At 48.0% G+C, this 26583-nt stretch overlaps 2 protein-coding genes across 4 annotated transcripts in view; one reads left to right on the forward strand and one right to left on the reverse strand.

Annotated features, from left to right (window-relative positions):
* Positions 1 to 12150, forward strand: part of TBXAS1 (thromboxane A synthase 1) — a 164645-nt gene extending 152495 nt beyond the window's left edge. For all 3 annotated transcript variants that reach the window (XM_065939035.1, XM_065939037.1, XM_065939036.1), the window contains 4 exons: positions 3672 to 3763; positions 8275 to 8412; positions 10142 to 10304; positions 11869 to 12150. In XM_065939035.1, coding sequence (XP_065795107.1) covers positions 3672 to 3763; positions 8275 to 8412; positions 10142 to 10304; positions 11869 to 11943 — 468 coding nt within the window. In that variant the 3' untranslated portion in view covers positions 11944 to 12150. The remainder of the gene's footprint in view (positions 1 to 3671; positions 3764 to 8274; positions 8413 to 10141; positions 10305 to 11868) is intronic.
* A 3320-nt stretch (positions 12151 to 15470) lies between these two features.
* Positions 15471 to 26583, reverse strand: part of PARP12 (poly(ADP-ribose) polymerase family member 12) — a 42002-nt gene continuing 30889 nt past the window's right edge. Inside the window, exons 9-12 of the mRNA XM_065939193.1 lie at positions 20723 to 20798; positions 18770 to 18900; positions 17746 to 17897; positions 15471 to 16585 (exon numbers count right to left, since the gene is read on the reverse strand). Coding sequence (XP_065795265.1) covers positions 16260 to 16585; positions 17746 to 17897; positions 18770 to 18900; positions 20723 to 20798 — 685 coding nt within the window. The 3' untranslated portion in view covers positions 15471 to 16259. The remainder of the gene's footprint in view (positions 16586 to 17745; positions 17898 to 18769; positions 18901 to 20722; positions 20799 to 26583) is intronic.

Consider the following 26583-nt stretch of genomic DNA (forward strand, 5'->3'; position numbering starts at 1 on the left):
GAGCTGGGAGAGTCAGGGGCCTGTGACCTCTGCCCCACTTCCAGCCACCAAGCCCACCTACCTGATGGTGCTGCTAGACGCTGAGGCAGGGTCTAGGGAAGATGAGCCAGGTGTCCCCCCTTCCCAGATCCAGCCCCCAAACCCACAATAGGCTGTGACTCCCCAAAGATCTTTAAACTTCTGTGCCAGGAAACATGCAGTATTAGACCAGGAGTGGGCAGAGCTTACCCAGGCCAACACACAGCCACAGTGATGCATGCCCAGGGCAGGGACGGCCAACACCATGCCCACTCCAAGATGCTTCAGGGTGAATGCGTCCCATGCCTACCTTCTCCACACCTGAGCCTAGGCCCCTGAGGAATGGAGGGCAACGGTGGTCAAAGGGAAAGCAGGAGGGGTGGCCAGGCTGCACCAGGGGCAGGAGAGCAGGCAGCTGAGAACCCTCCCTGGGGAAGAAGCCAAGGTGGCAGCCCTCACGGGTGAGGCTCCAAGCCCCAGTGCACACCCCAGTGTCCCCTCAGACTCTGCTCCCTAAACACAAATTCAAAGATATGACGATTAAGAATCTCCACAGGGGACTCCCCTGGCAGTCCAGGGTTAAGACTTCACCTTCCAATGCAGGGGGTGTGGGTTCCATCCTTGGTCTGGAAGCTAAGATCCCACATGCCTCAACAGCCCAAAAAAAAAAAAAAAAAAAAAAAAATATATATATATATATATATATATATATAAAATAGAAACAGTATTGTGACAAATTCAATAAAAATTTTAAAAAAGAAGAAGAAGAATCTCCACTGGGCAGCCACAGAGCATTAAACCCCAAGCATTAGAGCCCCTCCCCAGCCACATGTTTATCAGGCCGGCCCTGGTGGCCTGCAAGGGAGGTGGAAGTGTGGGGTCAGGAGATAACCTTCTAAAGAAACAGTTCCCAGAAATGAAGATGGAGAATGTTGGGAAAGCCAACTGTTTTCATTTTGGCCTCTCAAATTTGTAAACATTAGGCTGCACGTGAGCAACTTGACTGTGTGTGTGTGTGTGTGTGTGTGTTAGTCACTCAGTCGTGTCCACAGTGATCCTGTGGACTGTAGCCCGCCAGGCTCCTCTGTCCATGGAATTCACCAGGCAAGATTAGTGGAGGGGGTTGCTATTCTCTTCTCCAGGGGATCTTCCCGACCCAGGGATCCAACTCAGGTCCCCCTTGTTGCAGACAGATTCTTTTCCATCTCAGCCACCAGTGACATGTTTCACTCAGCAGTATTTTATGCACTCATGGCTACATTATATTGAACATTATACTCTAACAGATTAGCTAAGGTATTTACAATGGACTTCAGAACTCCACGTGTTCTGGCCCATCACTCTCCCCTCTGCCTGTCTGCCCCTCACACACTAAGCACCTCTCACCCAGACCTATGCATCTGCTCCTGCCGGCGTGGTCCCCTCCCTCATGGGGACAGCCTACTGGCCCTACCTTAGAGTTTCAGTTCTGTCCTGGTGTGTGATGCTGCCCAAGGATAGGCGTTTCTAAGGCAACCTTGATGTTGCTGATCCAGGGAGTTCTCTCTTACAGTCATTGGCTTAGATCCCATGCAAGGCGGCCGCTGCAGGCTTGTGAGCAGCTCCCAGGTGTAGATGGGGCCTGCAGAACGGACTTGCCCCGAGTGCTGCCCCCTGCTGTCCTGAGAGGAGAAGACAGAAGCAAGCCGACCTCCCAAATTGAAGACTTCTCTTTGAACATCATTAGCTGATTTATGACTTCCCAGGTGGCACTAGTGGTAAAGAACCCACCTGCCAATGCAGGAGGCATGGGATATGTGGGTTTGATCCCTGTGTCAGGAAGATCCCCTGGAGGAGGAAATGGTAACCCACTCCAGTATTCCCATGGATAGAGGAGTCTGGTGGGATACAGTCCATGGGGTCACAAAGAGTCTGACACATAGTCGGACACAACTTAGCTACTGAGCATTCCCACAACTGATTTAAAAAGATGAGACTATCATCAAGCAGGTAACTTCACTCAAGCGCTGAAGGGAGTGGAGAGACAGGATGGGAGAAATGGGAGGGGGAAATATCCTGCAATCAGCAGAGCAGCTAATAAACTTCTATAACCCTGCACTAACTCATCCCACCCACTGGTGTGCCCACACCTAGCTTCTCAACATCCCACCAATTCACTATCACCCCTTCCTCGCATCATGGGGTGACGGCAGAGAGTGACAATGTCACCCCATGGAAGTCATCCAGGGGATGTGGGGGGCTCCCCAATACTGGGTGCTGGACCTGTGCTTCTCCACACCTTTGCCCTGTTCAATATTTTCCAGCTTTTTACAATCTGATGAATGAAAACCAAATCTCGTGCTATTAATTTGTATTTTTCATCAAGGCAACTCATACTTGTTGCCTCTTCATTTCTCTTGACCACTTTTCTGAAGAGTTTCCTTTCTTACTGATTTACAGTAGCTCTTGGAGTTTTGGGGCTTTCCGCATAGCTCAGTTGGTAAAGAATCTGCCTGCAATGCTGGAGACCTGGGTTTGATTCCTGGGGTGCGAAGATTGCCTGGAGAAGGAAATGGCAACCCACTCCCATATTCTGGCTTGGAAAATCCCAAGGACAGAGGAGCCCGGCAGGCTACAGTCCATAGGTCACAAGTCAGACATGACTTAGCACTATCTTTCTTTCTTTTCGAGTTTTTGTTACCATTGATCCTTTCCAGATGCAGCAGTTGTTGTTGTTTTGCTATTTTACTATTTGTCTTTTAACTTTATGATGTGCCCATTACTACCCTGTGGCAACCTCCCTGATATTTGCTAGAGGATAAGTGTCAACAAAAATAATCAATAAACAATCACTAATAAGAATAGAAAAGAGTTTTATTTGAGCCAAACTAGTCCAGAAGTCCGCTTCCCAGATTACTCTGAGAAACTGCTCTGGAGAAGTAGGGTTTTCAGCCCAGTTTTATATCTTATCAGAACAAAGAACATTAAACAAGTCAGGGTTACATTTCTTCAAGGTTTCAAAAAAAAAAGACAACCTCATACATAGCAAGTCAACATGGCCTTGGCACCTGGGAAGGGAGTCTTCTCATCAAAGGAGAACCAGCATTGGCTTCCCAGGAAGAAAGGCATTTAATCTTTATTTTTAACACAGACATTCTTTACTCCTGGTCAATGTGCCGGTTTCTTTAATAATTGAAGCAGTTGTACAGTGTATGTTTGACAGGCCACAAAGGGGCTACTTTAGTTAGCGTAAAATTCAAGTGAACTCATGTATAAGCCAGAATGACTTCCCTATATCTTGATATGAAAAAATTTCTTTTATCATAAGGGAGTGTGTACAATATGTAGCCTGCCACACCATCCGTTCTCAATAATCGCTAGCAGGGCAGCCGCCGCCGTTGTTTTATAACACACGTCTGACACCCAGAGGCCCTGCAGTCCCAAGCCTGCTGGTCTTCAGTAACGCGCAGCACCGTGAAACCAGTGTAATAGAATATGTAGACTGTTCTGCGGAGTGCTAATCTAATGCCATTTGGATGGGATCATGTTTCATCTTGTGGGGTTTCCATGTAAGCGTTTGTGAGCACTGAAGCTCTAAAGTTAGTGGGAAAGACTGAAAGCTGTGTGACTCGATCTAACTCGGCGTTCCTCCTCTGTCACCACCCCTCCATCAGCCGGCCCCCGAGTACTGCAGCCTCCAGGAAGGCCTGCCCTACTTGGACATGGTGATTAAAGAGACCTTGAGGATGTACCCACCAGCTTTCAGGTAAGCCTGCACCCCAGGCCTTCAGGCTGTCACCACCTGCACTGTGAAGAATGCTGGACCCAAGCTCCTGGAGGGGAAGGTCTGAGTATTGGGGGTTCTCTCTGGGGGGCACAGGACACCATGCCTGACATAGCGTATGTCACTATGGCAGTAAATGTCTGCCCTGTATTCCTATATGTTAGCTATCTTTTCAAAGTGTCATTGCTGTTTTCTTAACACGACCTTCCTCCCCAACCCAAGCCAATCTCTTTGGCCTCCTAGCCTCAGATGGATTTTGTTCTTTCCCCAGCCTGTTCATTCATACATTCACCGGCTACTTATTAAGCATCTACTTTATGCCACACGCTAAGAAATCAGCCAAAAGAGATAAAGCATCTGCCTTTGGAATTGACAGTCCAGAGGGGAGCATCCAAGGCCTGGGATGCTCCTTCATTCTCTCCAACGGTCTGCAGCCCGCCCCATCCTCAGAGCCCCCACCCAGGACTTAGCACTCCAGGAGGTCTGACTCAGCCAGCCTCACCTGTTCCCACTGGCTCTCTCCCCCACAGCACTCTGCACACTGGCTCTACTTCATATTATATTTTTGGACACTTTCCAACTGCTCTGCAACATTTCACCAACGTGCATCCAGCCACAGCAACCTGTAAATGCCTTGAGAGCAGGACTCAGGTCTTCTGCTTCTTTCAAATTCCCCCTAAATGAGATGTTACCAAATACCAGGCTCATTCACCCCAAGCACAGTAAGCCAAGAGCTGAGATGCTGAGGTTTGCAGCAGAGAACAGACATGTTCACACGGCAGCCAAGAGTGGAGTCAGAACAAATCTCCAAGCTGCCTCCCCCACGGCAAGTGGCCCAGGTATTCATGGGATAAAGCAGCAGCTGAGGAGCGTGGGGAAAGGTAATGATTGCAGATGAGAAAAAGGTGAGGCAATTGTAGTTCTAAGCAGGTGCAAGGAAGCTATAGGGGTCTCCATGGGAAGCAAGTTCAGAATATGGCGGCCTTAGCGTCAAAACAGAAGATAGTTTTGAGCCCTCTGAGGTCAAAAGGTCAGCGAGAAGCCGCTTGCGCATGCCCAGTTGGAGCGTCAGCGATGTTAACCAGTCTTAACTTGCTCAAGCGCCAACTAGACACAGCTGTCTCCAAGTTCCTGAAAAAAACAACTTGGGCAAACATCTTACGTTGAAGTAGCCTAGCCCTTACAGTACGTGCGGGTTGTTGTGTAGCAACAATTAAAGTGAGCTTCATCAATGAAGGCAAGCTGAATGGATCTAACTGAGGACTACCCTGGGTTTCAGAGGCGGCCCAAGGAGCACACAGTCTTAACTTGGGTCTCCAGACCCTCAGAGAGTAAAACATTGCTAGAGCTCAGACTCTAGGAACAGAGGCAACCCAAAGCATGTAACTTATAAATTCTACTCTACATCTCTAGGAAGCATTGTACCACATAAACCATATGGAAGTAACTTTTGCCATTTTAAAAAGAGAAAATGTGGATGATGTGAAGGTATCTCAAAATTATATTCCAAACCGAAAATATCCTAGAGAGTGTGATTGTAGACACTGTCCAAAACGTTCAGACCCAGAGCCAAGAGAGAATTCCCAGGGTGTGAGTCAAATCACATCCTTCTCAAGCACACATGGGTTCAGTCTCCTGGTCCAGGAGCAGACAGGAACGCCAGGGCTTACCTCGTTGCTCTCTTGACACTAGTATTAAGAGCTGATCCTGGGACTTCCCTGGTGGTCCAATGGTTAAGACTCTGCGATTCCACTGCAGGGGGCCCAGGTTTGAGCCCTTGTTGGGAAGCTAACATTCTGCATGCTGCATGGCCAAAAAAATAAAAGGCCCAATTTCACCTGACTTCCTTGGGAGCCTCAGAGCAAACTGTCATCTGGTCTATTTTTTGTTTTTGTTTTCATTTTTTAATGATTTATACCAACTTCCTTGCAAGGGAACTGTGGGCAGCTGCTATACACATGAAATTCAAAATAAGACATTCAGTGATATAACAGATCAAAGACTGTTCAGAGGAAAGAATCCATGATGGGACCCCAGAGATGGTGACAACTGGGGTCAGGTTTGGTGGCTGAGGCTCCCAGGAGAGAGGAAAACTGGTTGAGTTGAACCATCATGTTCTCTATTGGGAGGAAATTGTTGACACTGATCAAAGACACATCATTTCCTGGATCTTCAGTCAATCAAGCATTCATCACATGAGACCTTGCATAGATGACATGTTGAGCAACAAAGTCCACAGTCTCTTCAGCACTAAAATTCTTCAGGCAATTCTCCTGATCCTTTATAAGCAGCAAAGTGTAAAAGGAAGTCAGTGAAGGCATTGTTCTGGGGAACCAGGATGCTGCGATCTCACCTGAGGGCAGGACAGAACCCAGAGTATCTAGATGGATTTGTTAAAATTCCCACTATATATATAAAAAAATAGATCCAGGCTTCCCTAATGACAGAGCCAGTCTGGACGGAAAGTCAAGACAGTCTTGGTTCTGCCATTAGTTTATTGTGTGATCCTGGGTAAGTTCCGGGCTGTTCTGGGCTTCTGTTTCCTGTGTCTTTAGAGGGTACATGACACCCGCTCCGCCTACTCTGGAAGTGTTGGGAGGATCAGTGAGACAGCAGCCGTGTAAACACGGTACCCCACAGGCAGTGTGTTGTGCGAGGTATGAAGTAAAGAGTGAGAAGCGTTTGAGTGGAATGGCCTGCACCCAGTCTGGTCCCAGTCTCAGGCAAGCCATGGCCTCCCTTCCTCCAGACCTACTGCTCTGGTGGCTTAAACCCAGTCACTCTATGGACTTCTGTCATCAAACAGCAGAAGTGAGAGAGGCAGACAAGAGGCCCATTTGCTTTAGCCCAGGCATAGGGCTTGGGGGTGAACATAGAATTTTGCTTTTTAATTTTTTTACTTTATTATTTTCATCTCAGGAAAACGCTTGACTTTTCCCAAGCACTGACACATTGACTGATACCCTTATTCCTAAAAGAAAAAAACCTCAAAATTGCCTTTGTGGAAAATGTAACAATTCTCTTTGAAGAATTAATTAATGTCAATCCAGAATCTATGCAGTATAATTCAGCAGATTCTGGCCTGGTACACAGCGCCAATATTTTGGCCACCTGATATGAAGAGTCGACTCATTGGAAAAGACCCTGATGCTGGAAAAGACTAAGGGCAGGAGTAGAAGGGGGCAACAGAGGATGAGAGGGTTGAATGGCATCACTGACTCAATGGACTTGAGTTTGAGCAAACTGCGAGAGACAGGAAAGGATGGGGAAGCCTGGCATGCTGCAGTTCTTGGGGTCGCAGAGTTGGACATGACCTAGCAACTGAACAAACAAAAACTGCGGCCTAGTCTAGCCAGATAGGAGGTCCAATGATGTATAGAAGGGAAGGCGCCATTTTCTGGCTTTTATGGGGTCTTGCCTCTAGATCCAAGCTATTTCTGGTAACTGAAAAGGAAGGAGGTTAGGGTATATCCTTATCTGTTCCCCCAGGACTGAGGGTGCATACATCGGAGCCCCCACTTACTCTGATTAGAGCAAGAGTGTTTTGTGACCAGTTCCAAGCACATGATAACTGCATTTGTTGCTTAGACTCTGAATGGGAGACTCACAGCCCTGACCTTTCACGTTCCTGATATAGTGAAGGCTCATAACAGTGACAAATGCAGCAAGGAGCCACGAGCTACTCTTCATTTCTTTTATAAGCAGGAACACAGTACAACAGTGATTTGTGTAATAACTTTATCTCCTCTGAGATATTTAGGGAAACCTAGTTCTGCAACCTGAAGTAAAAGCCAGCATAAATTATTTTTAATTTTTAAAGTAATTATTCATATTACCAAAATAAAATTGCTTATACTTAAGAATGAAGAAATACAGAAGGATACAAAGAAAAAGTCGCCCCCCCTGGTCCCATCCTCTGCCCCAGCACCACCCCTTACAGGAGGTCATGGGAGAAGTTTAGGTATTCTTCCATAAACATTATGTTCATAGGCAGACCTTTTCAAATAAGACATGAATGGAAGTAAGCCATTGTCCTTTGGTGAAAGAAACAATCTGATCAAGATGCTTTCCTCTCCAGTAGAAGTTCTCCATAGCCACACAATGAAGGGGAACAGATGTGCAAACCCAAATTTCCTGTAGGTAAAGCAAGTGTGTGGCCCCAACAGGAATAGGAAGAAGACGGCATGGTGGCCGAGGGACAATCCCTGCACGGCTTCCAATGCCAAGGCTCTTGTGCACCCCAACACCAGGCATAAGACAGGTTCTTCAAGCTGAAGGAAGGGATGGATGAACCTAGAGACCCCCGGGTCCCGGGCAATGTAGGGTTAATAGCCAAAGTGGGGGTGGGACTGGGGTGAGGATTGGTCCCTGTCCGGGTCACCTCCAACAGCCCCCTCCCACACTGCAGACCTGGGCCCCAGCACGGCCGCCCCCAGGCTCTCCAGCTCGTCTCCGCTCTGCCTCAAGGCGGGGCTGACCCGTGTGTCCCGCAGGTTCACGCGGGTGGCGGCACAGGACTGCGAGGTGCTGGGCCAGCGCATCCCCGCAGGCGCCGTGCTGGAGACGGCCGTGGGCGCCCTGCACTACGACCCCAAACACTGGCCAAACCCCGAGAACTTCGACCCCGAGAGGTGAGTACTGCCCCCTCTAAAGGGCTGGTGGGGGGAGTGAGTGTAGGATTGGAGGCAGCTGCCAGGAGACACAGATTTCATGAAGTGCCCCCAAAGTCAAAAGCTGCGGCAACCAGAGAGAACTTTTTGAGGCATAATTTCTAAAGGAACTAAGCGTACCATTTTTGAAGAGATCAAAACCCAATCCAGAGGTTTAGCCATCTCCACAGCACTGCACTCTCAGACGGGTGTCCACTGTTTGTTCACACCGAGAAACAGGACACCTTTCAGAAACGTGTTAAGATGTAGCAGGATATCACTTCCTTTTTTAAAAAATGAATGCCTGTTCCAAAACAAGAGTATCAACAATTTCTTCAGGAATTCATGAAGCCCGGCTCGGCTAACATGGTAGACCTGAATGCCCCCTTCTGTCCCCGGCATGGATTTGGTCCATTGTCTAAATTTCATTTCTAGACTCCCAATTTAAAATGTCTGAGCAGGCATCCGCACTTCCTCCTCATGAGAGTGGATGCATGCCGCTTCCTGGTTGATCTGGCAAGTGGGGGGCTGGCCAGCTGGCAGCTGTGTTTCCACCGTTAGTGGCTGCATCTTCCTGTTAACGCAGCCCCGACTCTACAACCCTGGTCCCTGGGAAACCATGGGCAGTGGGACCCAGAAAAGTCACACTGTGCTGCTCAGCAGCTCCTGGAATTACGGTAGAGATCCAGACATACAAACAGCAGCTGCAGGGTTTATAGCATCACCTTTGAAAACAAATGGCCTTGAAACCAAAAGGGCTTCCCTGGTGGCTCAGGCAGTAAAGAGTCCCGCCCGCAGTGCGGGAGACCTGAGTTCAATCCCTGGGTCGGGAAGATCCCCTGGAGAAGGAAATGACAATCCACTCCAGTATCCTTGTCTGGAGAATTCCATGGATGAAGGAGCCTGGCAGGCTACAGTCCATGGGGTTGCAAGGAGTCAGACACAACTGAGTGACTTCACTTGAAAACAAAAGTGCCTTAACAAGATGTTGAAAAGGTGGGCCAAGGGCTTCTTGGGCCCATGAGGTTCAGAGGCAGTAATAAGGGAGCTGGCTACTATTACAAAATAGTGGTTGTCACCAAGCGTTACTGTCACAGAACACATGTGGCAAATGTCATTTGGAGCTTCCAGTGAGTCAAATACTGCCACCCACAGAGGTTCAAGTTGTGTTCTTGAACCAGAAAGGCAAATGTGGGCAGGGAGACAGCTCCCGTCATGGCATCAAGAGACAAACTGGTAGGACACAGCTGTCAGAGAGGGATGGTGCCCAGGGACCCTGCTTAGGAAGTGGATGCCAGAGGGTGACACTGGCTGCTGGGGAAACTGGAGCCATGGGTGAAGGGACGGCTGTGGTTTCTTGGAGACTTTCACCCAAGGATTCTAGTGAGTCTGCAGGCACGTTAACCACACAGTGAATTCATAAGGGGCAGAGAGGGCAAAGGGGACGTTCCCGGTGATTCTTTGAATTCAACAGTGCTTGGACGGCTTGGCAGGACGGGAGGAGGGGAGCCTGGACTGAAGCGTGTGGACGGGCGGCCACCTCCTCCGGAGCCTTGGGGACTGACGGGTCCAGCAGAAAACGATCCTGCAGACCCCGGGCGCGGGGCACAGAGGGTGGAGGGTTGAGGCCCCACCTGCCTGGTAGGAGGAGCGTGAAGCCCTGTGAAAGGTGGCGGGGTTCCGAGCCCACCCTGATCGAACCGCCCTGCAGGTTCACGGCAGAGGCGCAGGAGCGTCGGCGGCCCTACACGTACCTGCCGTTTGGGGCGGGCCCCCGGAGCTGCCTCGGGGTGCGGCTGGGGCTCCTGGAGCTCAAGCTGACGCTGCTCCACGTCCTGCGCAAGTTCCGGTTCGAAGCCTGTCCCGAGACGCAGGTGAGCCCCGCCCGCTGCTCTGGCCGCAGGGGTGCCCACCGCACCCCAACTTCCCATTCCAAGAGCCTTCCACCCGAACCTCCTGCCTGCTCAGGCCACTTCCTTTTCTGGAATGCCAGCCCTCTCCCTCCCCCACTCCCAGTCTCATCCCACCCTCCAAATTCAAATTGGTGTTCCCTCAGACCCCAAAGTGGCCCCAAGAAGTCCTGCTCATAGGGCATCTCCCATTCCCACCCCACCTCAGGTGCCAGTTCCTCCAGGAAGCCCTTCCTGACGACTTTGCCAGCCACAGCAGACTACTTTTTTTGAAGTCCTGTTTCAAGTGTGCCTATACCTGCACTGTCTGGTGTTACAGCCACTAGCCACATGTGGCTATTTATGTTAGTAATAAATCAATACAATTAAAAATTCAGCTCCTCATTTGCATTAACCACACTTCAAGCACCCAGCACCCACTTTCACTAGTGGCTGCCACAGGGGATAAGGACAAGTCTAGATCATCTTGTTTCTTGAACCTATAACTGGTCTTCCATCAGGACTCAATGACATCGATCGGAAAGCCTGCCTGCCCCCAGCACTAAGGCCTGGTGGCACTTCTCTCCTTGGAGGTTCCATGGTAGCCACTGAACAGTCCTTTCACATGCACCTGTAGAGGATACCCTGCTTCTCGAGTAATTCTGTGGCTTTTCTTCCTAATCTCCATCCCACCATCCATCTGCCTAAGTTGGACATAAGGAAAGCCTTCTGAATAGCAGCGGACTTTAAGCAGGGAGCTCTCCCCAAGCCCCTGAAAATGGGAGAGGGGGTCCAACTCAGTTTCTGACTGGGCCCCAGGGTGAGAGATGAGAGTAGATGAGGAAGGTCTGAGGTTTCATTCACCACTTGGCCCTCTGTGCCCTTGGGCAGGTTGGGTGGCCTCTCTGAGCCTGTATTTTTTCATCTGCAGTGCTCTGCTCCCACCTTACAAGCAGGCTTGTTAGGGTAACTGGGGGACCCTCCCCTGCGAGATGCCCTGGTAGCTCAGCTGGTAAAGAATCCACCTGCAATGGAGGAGACTTGGGTTTGATTCCTAGGTCAGGAAACTTCCCTGGGGAGGTACAGGCTACCCACTCCGGTATTTTGGGACCTCCCTGGCGGTTCAGTTGGTAAAAGAATTCACCTGAAAGGTGTGAGACCTAGGTTCAATCCCTAGGTTGGGAAGATCCCCTGGAGAAAGGAATGGCTACCCACTCCAGTATTCTGGCCTGGAGAATTCCATGGACAGAGGAGCCTGGCAGGCTACAGTCCATGGGGTTGCAATGAGTCAGACACAACTGAGCAATTTTCACTTTCCTCTGCGGGACGTCATTAACATAGGAAAGGGGTGAGTCCCTGTCCACCACCAGGCTCAAGACACAACTCTGCAGCCTCTCAGAGTCCCCCTGGGGAGGCCACTTTGCTCACTCTCAGCCCTGCCCTCCCTCAGCCCTCAGCCCAATCCCCACAACCTGCCTCAGGCCCATTCCCAGGGTACTTTCTCATCAATAGAGTTATTTCTGACAGATATCTTAATTTCCTATTTTAGGTACCACTGCAGCTAGAATCCAAATCTGCCCTAGGTCCAAAAACTGGCGTCTACATCAGAATCGTCTCCCGCTGACGCCACCCTCTCATCCAAAGAAAATCCTCGTGTGGAAACGTGGGTTTTTGTTAAAACATCACTGAAGCAGTTGAAAGCGTGCCTGGCCTATGAATATAAAAGTGGCCATTTATGTAACATTTCCTAAATGCTTAATAAATGTGTGTTGCACTTAGTTTTGACTTTGCTAATGGTGTCTGAAGAACAGATCGTCCTCTCAATAAAGAACCGCTGCTAAATGAGTTAAAACATAGTTTGGACAAAATGACTGAGAACTTGGGGTTTTGGAAGAAGGTCTAATCTCAGGATGGAAGGCATCGATAGGGTAGGGGACACACAGATGCTCAAGTTAAGTAGTCCTGATGGCCCGAGTATGGGGGTCTTTTCAGTGTCTGGTGCATTGTGATGTTTAACTTAAGAGAATAATGTTCACCAGAAGCTCAACTTTAAAAATGGTTCAAAAGCTTTATAATGCTTTGATTTTTCTAGGTAGAGTACTACCAACATTCTAAGTTTCAATGCACAGAAAAGTGATAGAGGCCACAGTGTACTTTTTGCTTTAAAGAACATCCTATCTTAATGCTCTGTGGTGACCTGAATGGGGAGGAAGTTCGAAAGGGGGAGGTTCTATGTATACATATAGCTGATTAACTTGCTGTACACTAGAAACTAACACAACATTGTAAAGCAACTACTGTTGCTGATCAGTCACACCATCGTGTCTCTTTGCCACCCCACGGACTGCAGCACACCAGGCTTCCCTGTCCTTCACCATCTCCCAGAGCTTGCTCAAACTCATGCCCATTGAGTCGGTGATGCCATCCAACCATCTCATCCTCTGTCGTCCCCTTCTCCTCCCGCCTTCAATCTTTCCCAGCATCAGGGTCTTTTCAAATGAGTCAGCTCTTCACATCAGGTGGCCAAAGTATTGGAGCTTGAGCATCAGTGCTTCCAATGAATATTCAGGACTGATTTCCTTTAGGATGGACTGTTAGGATCTCCTTGCAGCCCAAGGGACTCTCAAGCGTCTTCAACATCACAGTTCAAAAGCATCAATTCTTCAGTGCTTAGTTTTCTTTATGGTCCAACTCTCACATCCATACATGACTACTGGAAAAACCATAGCTTTGACTATACAGACCTTTGTTGGCAAAGTCATGTCTCTGCTTTTTAATATGCTGTCTAGATTTGTCATAGCTTTTCTTCCAAGGAGCAAGCATCTTTTAATTTCATGGCTTTAATCACCATCTGCAGTGATTTCGGAGTCCAAAAAAAATAGTCTGCCGCTGTTTCTTTCCATTTTCTCCCATCTATTTGCCATGATCTTTTTTTTTGAATGTTGAGTTTTAAGCCAGCTTTTTCACTCTTCTTTCACCTTCATCAAGAGGTGCTTTAATTCCTCTTCACTTTCTGCCATAAGGCTGTGTCATCTGCACATCTGAGGTTATTGGTATTTCTCCCGGCAAACTTGATTCCAGCTTGTGATTCATCCAGCCCAGCATTTCACATGATATACTCTGCACATAAGTTAAATAAGCAGGGTAACAATATATAGCCTTGACATACTCCTTTCCCAATTTGGAACCAGTCTGTTGTTCCATGCCTGGTTCTAACTGTTGCCTCCTGACCTGCATACAGGTTTCTCAGGAGGCAGGTAAAGTGGTCTGATACTCCCATCTCTTTAAGAATTGTCCAGTTTGTTGTGATCCACACAGTCAAAGGCTTTAGCATAGTCAATGAAGCAGAAGTAGATGCTCTTCTGGAATTCTCTTGCTTTTTCTGTGATCTTACAGACGTTGGCAATTTGATCCATGGTTCCTCTGCAACTATACTCCAAAATTTTAAAAAGAACATTATAATTTTCTGTTTCTGGCTATGCAAGGTCTTTGTTGCTGTGTGTGCTGTGGGCTTTCTTTAGTTGCAGTGAGTGGGCAGTTACTCTTCACTGCAGCACATGGGCTTCTCATTGCAAAGGCTTCTCTTGTTGCAAAGCACAGGCTCAGTAGTTATGACATGCAGGCTTAGTTGCTCAGAGGCATGTGGAATTTTCCTGAATCAGGGATCAAATCCGTGTCCCCTGTGTTGGCAGGCAGATTCTTAATGACTCTACCACCAGGGAGGTCCCCATCCTATCATAATTTTGATTAAAAAATCAAAATACAGAACTGAATTTATTAAGAATAATTATTGTGTTGCTGAGAAGTTCAAATGTAACAAACAACTTGCAAACTGAGTCTCAGATCTGCTGCCAGCAGCCTTGTGGTCTTTTCACCTCTGTGCCGTTTCCTCATGTATAAAACAAGGAGGCTGACCTAGACCACAACCCCCTCCTCTATGCAACATCCAAGGAGCATCACAGGGCTGATGTTGTATAGGTAACATAGCAGGAATCTGCAAGGATGTGGTACCAAGGCTGACCCTCCAGTAGAAGTGCAGGCTGTTGCAGGAGAGCCTCCCCGTGTCCACCACTGTGATTGCAGCTTCTGCTGTTCTCCCTGCCTCCCGCTCCCAGCACCCCATGCTTCTCCCAAAGCACCCACCTGGACAGACCCCCTCTCTTTCTGGTCTCTTAGAATATAAGAGGCCAGCCTCATGACTATTTGTTGTCAATCTCTCTGTCTCTCATACACACATATGCATGCTCTGCACCCCACTACCTCTTTGCATGGGAATTCTGAGAGGTCTTTTTGACTTCTTCCCATCACAGTCCCATTCCCCTCCCATGCCCACAGGAACAGCTGCCCTCCACTACTACCCACAAACCCCGGCCCTTTCCTCAATGTCCAGTCCAGGAAGGTGGCAACGTGCTTTCTCAAAGGTCAGCAAGGGTAGAGGCCTTGGCTGTCTCCACAGTTCACTTGACTTTTCTGGAGCATTTGATCAGCTCCTGCTGTTCTCACCCACACCCCCAATGAAGCCACTCCTGCTGCTTCCCACCACTCAGCTCCTAGCAGTCTCAGATCTGAGAACTGCAGGCAGAGGCATCGTGTGGGAACTAGACACACCATATCAGGAGGCTGGGGGATGGAAAAGAAGGTGCCGGGGAAGGAAAGACACCTTGCTGAGGTCTGAACCGAGGCCACCGGGCACAGCCACCCAGGAGGGGTGGAGGGCCTCCAGGGGTGGAGCCATCCTGCCAGCCCCTCCACCCGTCAGAGACCCTCCCAGCTGCTGTGCGTGGAGGAGATACAGAACACACCATCCCCTCCACATCCAGAACACCCTGCACAACAGTTGGTCTGGGTTTTGTGGGGCTTGAAATCTGAGTTGAGGGAAAGAAAAAGAAACAAATATGTAACTTTCAAATTAACCCAAATGTATGATCATGCAGCCAGGTAGCAGTGGTTCCCCCTGAGGGCTGTGGAAGGAGCCCCAGTAAATGAGGGGCCATGAAGCTTCAGCTTAATCACCTTCATGATAAAACCATGCACAGCCCTCCTCGAGGCCAGAAACAGGGGCTCTGTTTTATCCTGACACCCAGAAAAGTGACTTACCCCACAGGCGCTCAATAAACGACACTGAAGAATGAGCCACAGCTATCACCCATGTCAGATAAATAATTTTTTATTCCCAGACTCTGCTGTGACACTGCAGCACAGGTATTCAGATCTCATGGGGACATAAAATCCTTATTCAGAGGCTATTCTGGGCAGAGGCAGGGACAGGCATTCACAGGCCAGGCCAGGTCCTGGGAGAGCCACTCATTCCTATCACCTGCCACGACTAAGGGACACCCAACAGGGATTCAATGACACTACACAGCAGCCGCTGGTCTAACAACTGGTCTAGCCACTGGTCTAACACGGGCCAATTTCAAGGCCAGAAGCCCAGGAGAAGCAGCAGAAATGCTGCCTGGATTAGACACATCGCAACGGACATGATGTGCCCTGCCAGGCCCACAACCCAGGACTTCCTGTACCAATGGTTACTATGTCACTCTGATAAAAACAAATCCAGGTGCCACAAAGACCCTGAAACGTCAAACCACTGCAGAGACAGAAATTGCTGCAAATTAAAACCAATCCATAAAATAGTGTCTGGAAAATCTGTGCCTGATGCCAATTGGCAGCAAAGTCAACAAAGAGTAAAAAATAAAACTTTAACACCTGAGTAAAAAGCAATAATGGATTCGCCTACCATCATTACTGGCGAGTCCAAAAGTGATTTAAAAGTGAAAATATTATCATCAGCCAGAGATTAAGAATCTTCGTAACTTCATCACGAAGTCAATGTTAAATGAACAGTTCATTAAAAGTTTTTTGTTTAAAAAAAAAAACTTTCCCTAAATAACTATTTCAAGTAAGATAAGCCAGAAAGGCATAAAACCATCGGGGTGCTCACTGCCGGCCTAAGAAAGAAGCCAAGGACAAGAGGGTGGGAGCAGCGGCCGGGGGCTTGGTGGAGGCGGTAGTATACTGGATGATGTACTCCGGATAGGCCTGGTGCTTCTCGAAGATCACGAAGATGGACGGTTCGGACATGCTGTTGACGCAGCTGTCGTACAGGATGTTGCCTTGGGCCTCCTTGATCGGGGGGCGGACGTAGGCAGTGCTGCCCCGGACGAACTCGCCCACCAGCACCCGAGCCAAGAACATGGCATGGGTATTGGTGTCGGTTTTGCTGTAATGGTGGGAGTACGCGGCGTCCCGGGCAAAGTAGCTCCCTACAAGGACACCAGGGTCAGCCTGTGGCCAGAAAAGGCGTGCCCACTTCCTGTCAACAGGGCAAGATCTACAGCCATTACCTTCCCTCTGCTCCTGTTTTTCCAACTTCTTCCTCATGAAGGGCTTCAGAGGGGTCATGAAACTCTGAGATGGAAAACTCCTTTCAAGTAAGATCTGTCACTCCAACTCTAAAGGTCTCTGGACCCCTCATTACTGACCCCCTCCCCCAGAATGTCAGCTTCCTGAGTCATAAGATGGGGCTATCAGCCCGACTTCCCAGGGTTAGTGTGGAAAATGACCAAGACCCCACCCATGGAACACGCTGCAGACACCCACCACCCGATACATAGATTCATGGATGGGAATCTTGAGTTGGAAGTTGCTGCCTGCACATTCAGATTTACAACCCACCACTGGCTCCCATGCACCCTGACCCCACAGCCGTCAGCACGCAGACTGAAGCTAACAGACAGACCTGGCCGAGAAGCTGTTGACTACAGATCACACCACTACGAGGTTCTCTCAATTTAGCAACCACTGAAGAGGAGAGGAGAATGTTCCTGTTCTCAAGAGGTGTTTAAGGGTAAAGTGGTATGATACATGCCACCTACTCACAAATGGTTCAGAAATAAGAGACGGGGGTGACAAATCCAATGTAAAGTGTTAAAGCTGATGAACTGGTAAAATTTACGTGGGAGGGTTTTTTAAATATTATTCTTGCATCTTTCCTGTGAGTTAGAAATTATTTTCAAATAAATTTTAAAAATAACCAAGAGACAAAACCAGGTAACACATTATAGCAAGAATGACGTATTTACCCAAGCGTATCTGAGCGTTCAGATTTTTTACTCTAAGGTAGCAGTGTGGACAGGTGGGGACCTGACTCCTCTCCTCACTCCCCCACATGGATGCAGGCCCATCTCCCAGGGAAGCCAAACCCCAGCCTAAGCAGGGGGTCAGACCTGGGGCTGCACACGGCAGGAAGGGAGAGTCAGGTGCCAACAGCTAGGTCCCCCACATCCTGGCCCGTCCTCCCCGAGTCTGAACTACCGGTGCAACTCATGCTGGTTCCCCCCACGCCCTTTGTCAATTTGTTTTAAGGTGGTTTCTGGGTCCTGGACAGTGAGGCCAAGAGGATTCTGCCAGCAGGGGCGCTTACCCTTGCCATAGGAAGTACCATGGAGACCACTAACCCGCCAGTCAAAGTTCTGCTGGCAGATGGCGTCGACAAGACCAGTGCTGGTGCCATGGAACAGCTGCCTTTCGTCCACCGTCTTCCCACCGTTTCTCTTCTGCATCTGCTCCTTTTGCCTAGAATCACGAAGGGAACGTGTGCTGGAGGCCGAGGGCACTTGCCACCAAACACAGGTTGCCCAACCCAAGAAAACATGTCTTACTAGACATGCCATGAGACCAGGAGCCATGAGACTCCAGTCACGGGCCAGGAGCCTAGAAAGCTGAGAGCAGGACCTGGGTGAGAGCAGAAGGAAGCTCTCCCTCCTGGGCTCCAGGCCTCCACGGCTCCTTGAACCCCCAAAGTAGATGGACAAGCCTTGAGAAGCCAGGCTACTTCTCCCCAGTATCCTGCTCCTGCCTGAACCCTAGACAAGGGGGCTGGAAGATGCTCGACAGCGGGAGCATCCTCATCCCTCTCCTTTAAGTTCCCTGATCTCATCACCGGGCTGGAGTTCAGATGACCCTGCTCCAGCCTCTTGTGGGGAAAGGGGAGCAGGACTCCAGGCCCACCACGGAGACCTGCTGTGGATTTCCTTCCCACACGGACATGAGCCCAGGGACATGCCAGTCCTTGGGCACAAAAAGGAGGCCCTTGCCCTCTGGCTGCCAGGACAATAGCTTTACGTACCCCAGGGTGAGGGGTGGCTTCTATGGACCCCAGCAACAGGGGACTGTTGCTCTCCAGAGTGTCTAGTGCAGGAGCTGGCTTTGTCCCTGGGGAAGCCACAGCACCCACCCCCGACTCCGCCCCGTCTCTGTAGGGACATGCTGGCCCTGAGTTGTACAGATGAGGAGGGGGACAGAAGAGGGACACAGCTCCTGATCCCTGTGGCCTGAGGCAAGCAGCAGCTGCTGTGGCAAACTGTCGCTGCCGCACCGGCATGTCTGGGAAGCAGCTGTCTGAGGGAACGAGGGACTAGCCCACCAAGAGCGAGCCCTGGACACACCACTGGTAGACTTCCCAGAGGGCGGGGTTCTGGACCCGTTCAATCTTCTGAATGGAGTAGAGAGGCATTGTACAGGTGAAGAGGCGCCAGACCTTCTGAAACTCTTCTGAGGACGAAGGGACGGTAATCCTCTGTAAGGGCCAAACATTTTTACTCTGTTATTGTCAAAGTGTAGAATACAGCTCTCTTCCCAAGGCTGCTCATAGAATGCCAGAACCACAAGCAAACACAGACATCTTTCTGTGTTTCAGTAAAGGGAAGCATTTTCCCCACTCCCCTTAACTCCGAGGGGCAGTCTCTCCAGGCTCAGATGTGTGCAATCTGTGGTCACTTCCCTCCTTTCCCTGGTGAAGCCAGCCAGCCAGAAGGACAGGGAGGCACTGCTACATTAGTACCATCACAGGAGTTCAAGCACGGTCCCTGCTCCCCTCCCAACCCCACTCAGAGCCAACTACAGGGTCTACGAGACCCAGAGCTGGTGCTGGTGGATGTGGAACACACACGTCTGGCAGAGAAGGGGTAAATCTTGCCACGGGCAGTGATGAGGCCACGCACAGCACAGGCTGAGGGAGAGGCCAGGCTGGCGGACGGCACACAGCAGCTCAGCTCAGTGAGACCACGGGCACCCCCTCCCAGCTGGGTCTGCACCTCCCCTAGCGTCTGGCTCTAGGAAAGCACTCCTGACGAGCCCACAGAGGCCCCTGGCTGTCACACAGAGCGACAACACACAAATCCCTGCTCCTGTTGTCTGGACCCCAACCAGCTTGCCTATTGCCAGGTCCACGAGGCTGGGCCCAGTGATCCTGTTCCAGGATCTCTGGGGATTCTCTCTGCATCATCCTTTCCCCTACCCAAGTGCAGTCTTATAATAAACCATCTCATCCCCCACAGACCCTAAATGATCTGGGCTCTATGTGAACACCCATGGCTCTCTGCAACCTACAATCTGACTCTGGTTTCCCTGCTCCTGTCTGGGGGAGGCCACCATGCCCTCTCCCTTAAGCCTGCCCTCCCAGCCCAGAGCCCGACCTCTCCCTTAAGCCTGCCCTCGCAGCCCAGAGCCCGACAAGGACTCCTGCACCTGTCATGGCCTGCAGTTCAGCCCCCTGACCAGGGCACTCCACAGCAGGGCCTGACTTCCCTCTCCTGTGCCCCCACATCTATGCATGCCCTCCACCCGAGACACTCTGTGTCCTATCTTAGGTTCCTTCCCCATCCAGTTCGCATCCACCAGCACGTTCCTCCCCACCCTCTCCTGTGTAAGCGCCAGCCGTCACCAGGTGTGGACCCGGTGAGGCCTTCCTTGATCCCTGAAATACAGCGGCCTGGTCCCTGATGGCCAAGCACTGCATCTGCAGTCGCCCAGCCCTCCGACGCCCTCCTGGGGCTGCTGGGGTCTGGCTGTGCTTTGGGCCTCTCCCAGGCAGGGGCTGTCGAGTTGGAAAAGCCAGTATGCACAGTGCTTGCCGGGTCAGAGGCCAGAAGCTCCACGTACACCTGGCATCACCAGACCCCGGCCTGAGCTCTCTACCCAACTCAGCACAGCGCCCACTGCAAGCTGCTAAACGGAGTGTTCATTCTCTCATCTTCCAGTAAGTTCCTAGTATCCTCCTACCAACTGCAACTCCTCTTTTAGATGGCCCTCATCACACTGAACCCTCTCCTGGCTTCTTTCCCTTTCCTTCTTAGTAAAACTTTAATCGGCTAAGCAGCTTATTTATGCCCTTCCTAGAAAATTTCCATTTCATCTTCCTCCCTCCACCATACATCCTTCTCCCCTCAGGCCACAGCCACCTCCTGAGTAGTCATTTAGCTGTAAATAAGCCCCAAGATCTGAAAGATAGCAAACTTAGGACTCACCTCTCAGCAGCAGAGGACACAGCACAGTCTGCTCACACCTACCTGTGTGTAAGAACACCCTCTTCCCAGCCTAGGTCAGTGCCAGTCTCATACCTTAAAGCCGGTGTCCGGCAGGGCCGAGCGATCCCAATGGTCAGGAACGTTCTTTAGGCCTTGAGAATTGATGCTGCTACAAAATGTAAAGAAAAACACTTAGTCTGTTCTTACACATAAGTAGGCCTCTCAGAGGTGCCTCCAGCAGCCTAGGCCATCAGCCTTGAGTCTCAGCATATCGTCTGTAAAGTCAGGGAGAAGGCAAGGAAGCACATAAACACGCTCTCCACCACGGGACAGCACTTCCATCTTGGCCTGTGTGGTCAAAGCCAGTTGGGCACAAGGGATCTGTTTCTCACCTGCACCCTAACTCTACCACATAAGGGAGAGAGCATTATGCCTAAAGCCGCACACACAAACCCTCCCCATAATTTTATAAAATTCAAAGAGCCTTGAAACTTTCATTAAAAACAGCCTCAGGGCTTCGCCAGTGGTGCAGTTAAGAGCCTGCCTTGCAATGCAGGGGACAGTGGTTCGATTGCCAGTCCAAGAAGATTCCACATGCCATGGAACAATGAAGCTTGTGTCCCACAACTAATGAGCCCATACACCTCAACTACTGAAGCGTTTGGGTCCTAGAGCCTGCACTCCACAAAAGAAGCCACTACGATGAGAAACCCGTGCACAGAGCAGCCCCAGCTTGCTACAGAGAGAAGGCCCACACAGCAAAGACGAGCCAGCACAGCCAAAATTAACTAAATAAATAATTTAAAAAAAAAAAACAGCCTCAGTGAAACACAACACTATAAATCAACTATACTCTAATAAAAAACAAATTAAGTTTAAAAAAAACTCAGCTTCAATGATGTATAGTTGGCAGAACTATATATGTTTACATAAACATATGTGGTGTTTAAAAACTTTTAAAACATAAAATTGATGTCAAAATTCACTTGGCAGTAGAAATTTGACTTGAACTGCCATGAGGCTACTTGTGGTCTCTCTCTTCCCTTCTTAAAGTGACTATGCAAAAAATATTAGCATGTGTCATTGCATGTATCACATAATACAAGCAGCACATGCTCTTTTTAAAAATGAAATAAAAACTGAGTTCTAAAAAACATGTGGACCAGAGGGTTTAAAACAAGGACTGTGAAACTAACTCCAAATCATTCCTAGTCAGTTTCAGAAGTCTCTGTTCTTCCCACAATAGATCTACCTTCTGTTTCTGCTGGCATGAGATATGTACCTTCTTCCTAAGCCTCAAAGAACTCCCACAAATAACTTTCCTAGGAAAATGGCACAGTTTAAAAATAACTTAAAAAGGTCCCACAAGCAAGAATCAGCCAGAAACAGATCCGTGTAGATGTAAGATGCTAAAATTAGCAGGCAGGTTATAAAACAACTGCCTGCTAATTTCTTTCTATGTTTAAAGAAATTTAAGACAAACTTTAAAAACATATGCAAGGAACAGAAAAATATAAATAGGCCTGGAGGATTTGGGAAAAAAAATGTAGAAATAAAAAAAAAATCTTTGAAGTATAAGTTCAATGGACAGGTTTATTAGCAGATCAGACAATCTGAAGAGAGGGTGGGTGAGCTGAAATGTAAGAGCAGTGAAATTATCCAGATTGTGGGGCAGAGCAGTAAGAAGATGGGCAAGGAGGGGAAGAAGTCAAGACGTGGAGAACACAGTGAGAAGGCCTGAATCTGGCCATAGCCAAACTGAAGCTCCAAAAAGACAATACCGAGAACAGGGTGAAGGCAATTTTCAAAGAGCACTAATGAGATACACCAACCTACGGATTTAAGAAGCACAAAGAATCTTCAACAGGACAAATAAAAATGCATATCTAGACACACCAGAGTGACAGTGCATGATACAAAGACAAATGGGAAACCTTAAAGCAGCCAGAAGGGAAGAAAAAAAGTGATTCTGGCAAAAAGCTTCAGTTAGACCAACAGCTGACTTCTCAAAAACAGCAATGGAAACCAAAGGACAGTGGAGTGATATCTTCAATGTTCCAAGAGAAAGAGAAACAAGCAAAACGTCTGTACTTGCGTAGATTCAATGTGGAGATCATATACTGTGACCCCACTAACTGTGGTAATAAAGCATTTCTTTCTAAAAGCCACCCACACTAGAGTCCCAGTGGCCATGGAGGACCAAGCAAACTCGCGTGCTGGAGTCATGACCACCAGCTTCCATCACACAGGATAGAGGGAAGCACCATGCACTTTCCTGCATCAACGTGTGCAAAAGAGCAGGAAGATCCTGATCTTCCTGTGTGTCTTAGTCTGAATCTCACCAAAATGACCACTCTTATTTCTGACATGTGGTATCTGCCATGGGCCCCTGAAAACAAAGTAGAGTGATGACAAAAGAGACCCAGTTTCAGAAAAGAGACAGGTTTTTCTAAACTATATCGGGGTAGGCTCTGGATAGGGAAGGAAAGAAAAAAAGATGTCCAGGACTTCCCTGGTGATCCAGTGGTTAAGAATCCACCTTCCAATGCAGGAGACATGGGTTAGATCCCTGGTGGGGAATTAAGTTCCCATATGCTTTGGGGCAACTAAACCCACGTGCCACAACTACTAGGCCTGCACACCATATCAAAGATTCCACACGCTGCAGCCAAGGCCTGACACAGTCAAGTAACACAAATATTTTAGAAAAATGATGTCCAGAAGTAGGATCACTCATAATTAACCAAAACTAAATCCAGAAGCAATCTAAATAGAAGAGACAGATACATTTAACTAAATGATAAATATTTCTGATTGGTAAAATACTTCATAGACAAAGCCAAAAGGCAAACAACAAGCAAAGAAAAAATACTGCAACTTACATGACAAACTAAGGGCTGATCTCCCCAACAGAAAGAAAACTCAATGTTTAAGAAACATACCAAAATGTTGGCTGAAAAATGGACAAAAAGACAAATAATCCCCAGAAAAAGAAATGCAAATGGCCCTTACGTGTTAGGAAAGAATATTAAACCTCACTCATAAGAGAAAGTGAATTAAATACACTGAAATACCCTTTCCCACCTTTACTGAAGAGCTTGATGACTTCCTCTGTTTCAAGGCTGAAGAAAACGGGCCCCTCACATTCTGGGGTGAGGGCATTAAACCCCACAAAGAGGAACTGGCATTTACCATCTAGGACTCCAACCTGATGGCTCACCTCCACAACCAACAAATAGCACATACAGCATACATTCTTTGTGGTATCATACTCATACTAGCAGATCACAAAAAGGCAAAGCATTTCTCAAAAGGGGACAGATTAAATCATGGCAAATACACATGATGGAGAATCATGAAGACAGAAACAGAATTGGGAAGACTTCAATGAACTGAAAGAGAGTAATTTCTTTTCCCCCCAAATTTGTATAATACTCTAAGTGAAGCTTTCCTGGTGGTTCAGATGGTAAAGAATCCACCTGCAATGCAGGAGACTGGGTTTGATCCCTGAGTCAGCCATGGAGAAGGAAATGCGCAATCCACTCTGGTAGTTTTGCCTGGAGAATTTCAGGGACAGAGGAGCCTGGAGGGCTAGAGTCCATGGGGTCGCAAAGAGTTGGACAAGACTGAGCAACCAATATACGTATTGAAGTGATCACCACAGTAAGTCTAGTAATGGTGTATTAAGTGAAAGACAAAAGGTACAGAATAGTATAGATAGAATGCTACCTTTTATTCAACAAAAGACAACACTTTTATGTACACTCATTTGCTCGTTTTTGCAAAAAGAAACACAGTAAAGATAAACCAAAAACTGATGAAAATGACTGCCCGCCAAGGAAACAGTACAGAGACATAGAGAGGAGAATTCTAACTACTGAGTATATCTTTTCACAGTTCTGACTTCTAAATCATGTTTTACACATAGCCAAAAATAAATTTTATTAAGAAAGGGAGGAAAGAAGGCACACCTGGCTTCAAGGAAACAGGGAAGGGCTACTCTGTTAGACTCACAGGCACTCTATTTGCTTGGATTGATAATACCTTTTCCCTCTAGCTTCTTTAAATGACCTTTCCGTGCTCCACAAGTACAACCACTGAAGTCCATATGTGACATCTTAAAATAAGAAATGGAAACACTCTTGGTCCTCTGTGAAACAGAAATGAGCCAGATGTCTCCAGCTAACGGAAGGGGCAGTCCGCTTGACAGCAGCGCTGGCTACAGTCCTGGCCTGGGCTGTCACACATCAAACTAATGGGCACTGTGGTACCTCTCGCCATTCAAGCCACCATCCCCCGGTAACTGGCCGTAGGGGTTGGAGAGAACTGACCCCTTCCCCAGCTCCAATTCCAGCCCACATGCCTCAAACCTAAAACTACCAATTCAGGTGTCTGATCAGTGCAGAGCTCACAAATTTGTCCCCGTCAGCAGCAGGAGAGCCCTGCTCCTAAATGCTCTTAAGGCCAGGCACAGCCCTACTGGCTTCTGGTAGTCTGGGATGTAAGGGAGCTCACTTTGGGGATGAATTTGGCCCATTAGTGCCTGCAGCATCTGCTTTTGGTATTTTTAATATTCCATGATATTCAAGTATTAAAATAATGGAGTTTTGGAGGCGTATTCCATTATTTCAACATTTACAAAAATTCAAGTCTGTGATTCAATTATTCACTTGAAAAGACAAGCTGATAAGCTAGCTTCAAGTCTAGACTGGCCTGCAGATCACAACAAGCAGTCTTGCAGTTAGATATCCCAACACTGCTACCGAAAAGGATAATTCTTTCTCTGGTCCAATGCCTTTACAACTAGTAGAATATGTATGCCAGTAGTCAAACTGCTCTAGATGACTCTGAACTGGAATTGCCATTCATACATACAACTGGAGGACAAAGAGGAACTTTAAATGCTTTGTTAGAAACAAAAACCAGTTTGCTACCAGTGGGGGAAAAAAAACCAGCCCTGAAAGATGATATTGATGAACCTATTTGCAGGAGAGGAACAGAGACACAGATGTAGAGAACAGATTTGTAGACACAAGGATGGAAAGAGAGGGTGGGACGAATTGAGAGAGTAGCACTGACATGTATACACTACCATGTGTAAAATAGATAACTATCGAGAATCCGCTGTAGGGCACAGGGAGCTCAGCTCTATGCGTTGTAATGACCTAGAGGGGTGGAATGGGCGTGGAGGGAGGCACAAGAGAGAAGGGGTGTATGTACACATATAGCTGATTCATGTTGTTGTACAGCAGAAACTAAGATAATGTTGTAAAACAATGATATTCCAATTAAAAAATAAACACAAATATACAAACAGAAAAACCCAGAGCTGTTCAAAAAGATATCCTCCAAGTTATAAAGCAAAAGATACAATCACTTGAAAATGGAACCAGAAAATTATCAGAGTTAGATTATTATTGTTTCTTCACATTCTCTAAGTTAACTCTAAACTAAGAAAGAATTTTCTGGTTTCTGGGAAAATCTGCACAAGAATACCTTCATGTCACAGTAACACCACTGGCAATCTTAAAGATAAAACATCTAATTAAGTGATTTTGAGGTATCTTTTCCTTTCTGTTGTGTTTGGCTTATCATTTAATGCTTTGTTAATTGTATCTGTATCATCATTAAAACAATTATACATCAAGCATTTACCTTTTTATAACTGTTAAATATTATACCTTTATAATACATTTTTACTTAAAGTGTGGTGAATATACAGATTTTTCCATTTCATGAAGCCTCCACCTTCTTACAGATCACTCATATAAAGAGTAGCACTTTGGTATTAAGTGAAAAGTAAGGTGGTTCAGTCATGTCCTAACTCTTTGTGACCCCCATGGACTGTACAGTCCATGCAATTCTCCAGGCCAGAATACTGGATTGGGGATCCTTTCCCTTCTCCGGGGATATTCCCAACCCAGAGATCAAACCCAGGTCTCCCGCACTGCAGG

This window comes from Muntiacus reevesi, chromosome 6 (genome assembly GCF_963930625.1).
Source record: "Muntiacus reevesi chromosome 6, mMunRee1.1, whole genome shotgun sequence".
In the NCBI taxonomy this organism is placed as follows: domain Eukaryota; kingdom Metazoa; phylum Chordata; class Mammalia; order Artiodactyla; family Cervidae; genus Muntiacus; species Muntiacus reevesi.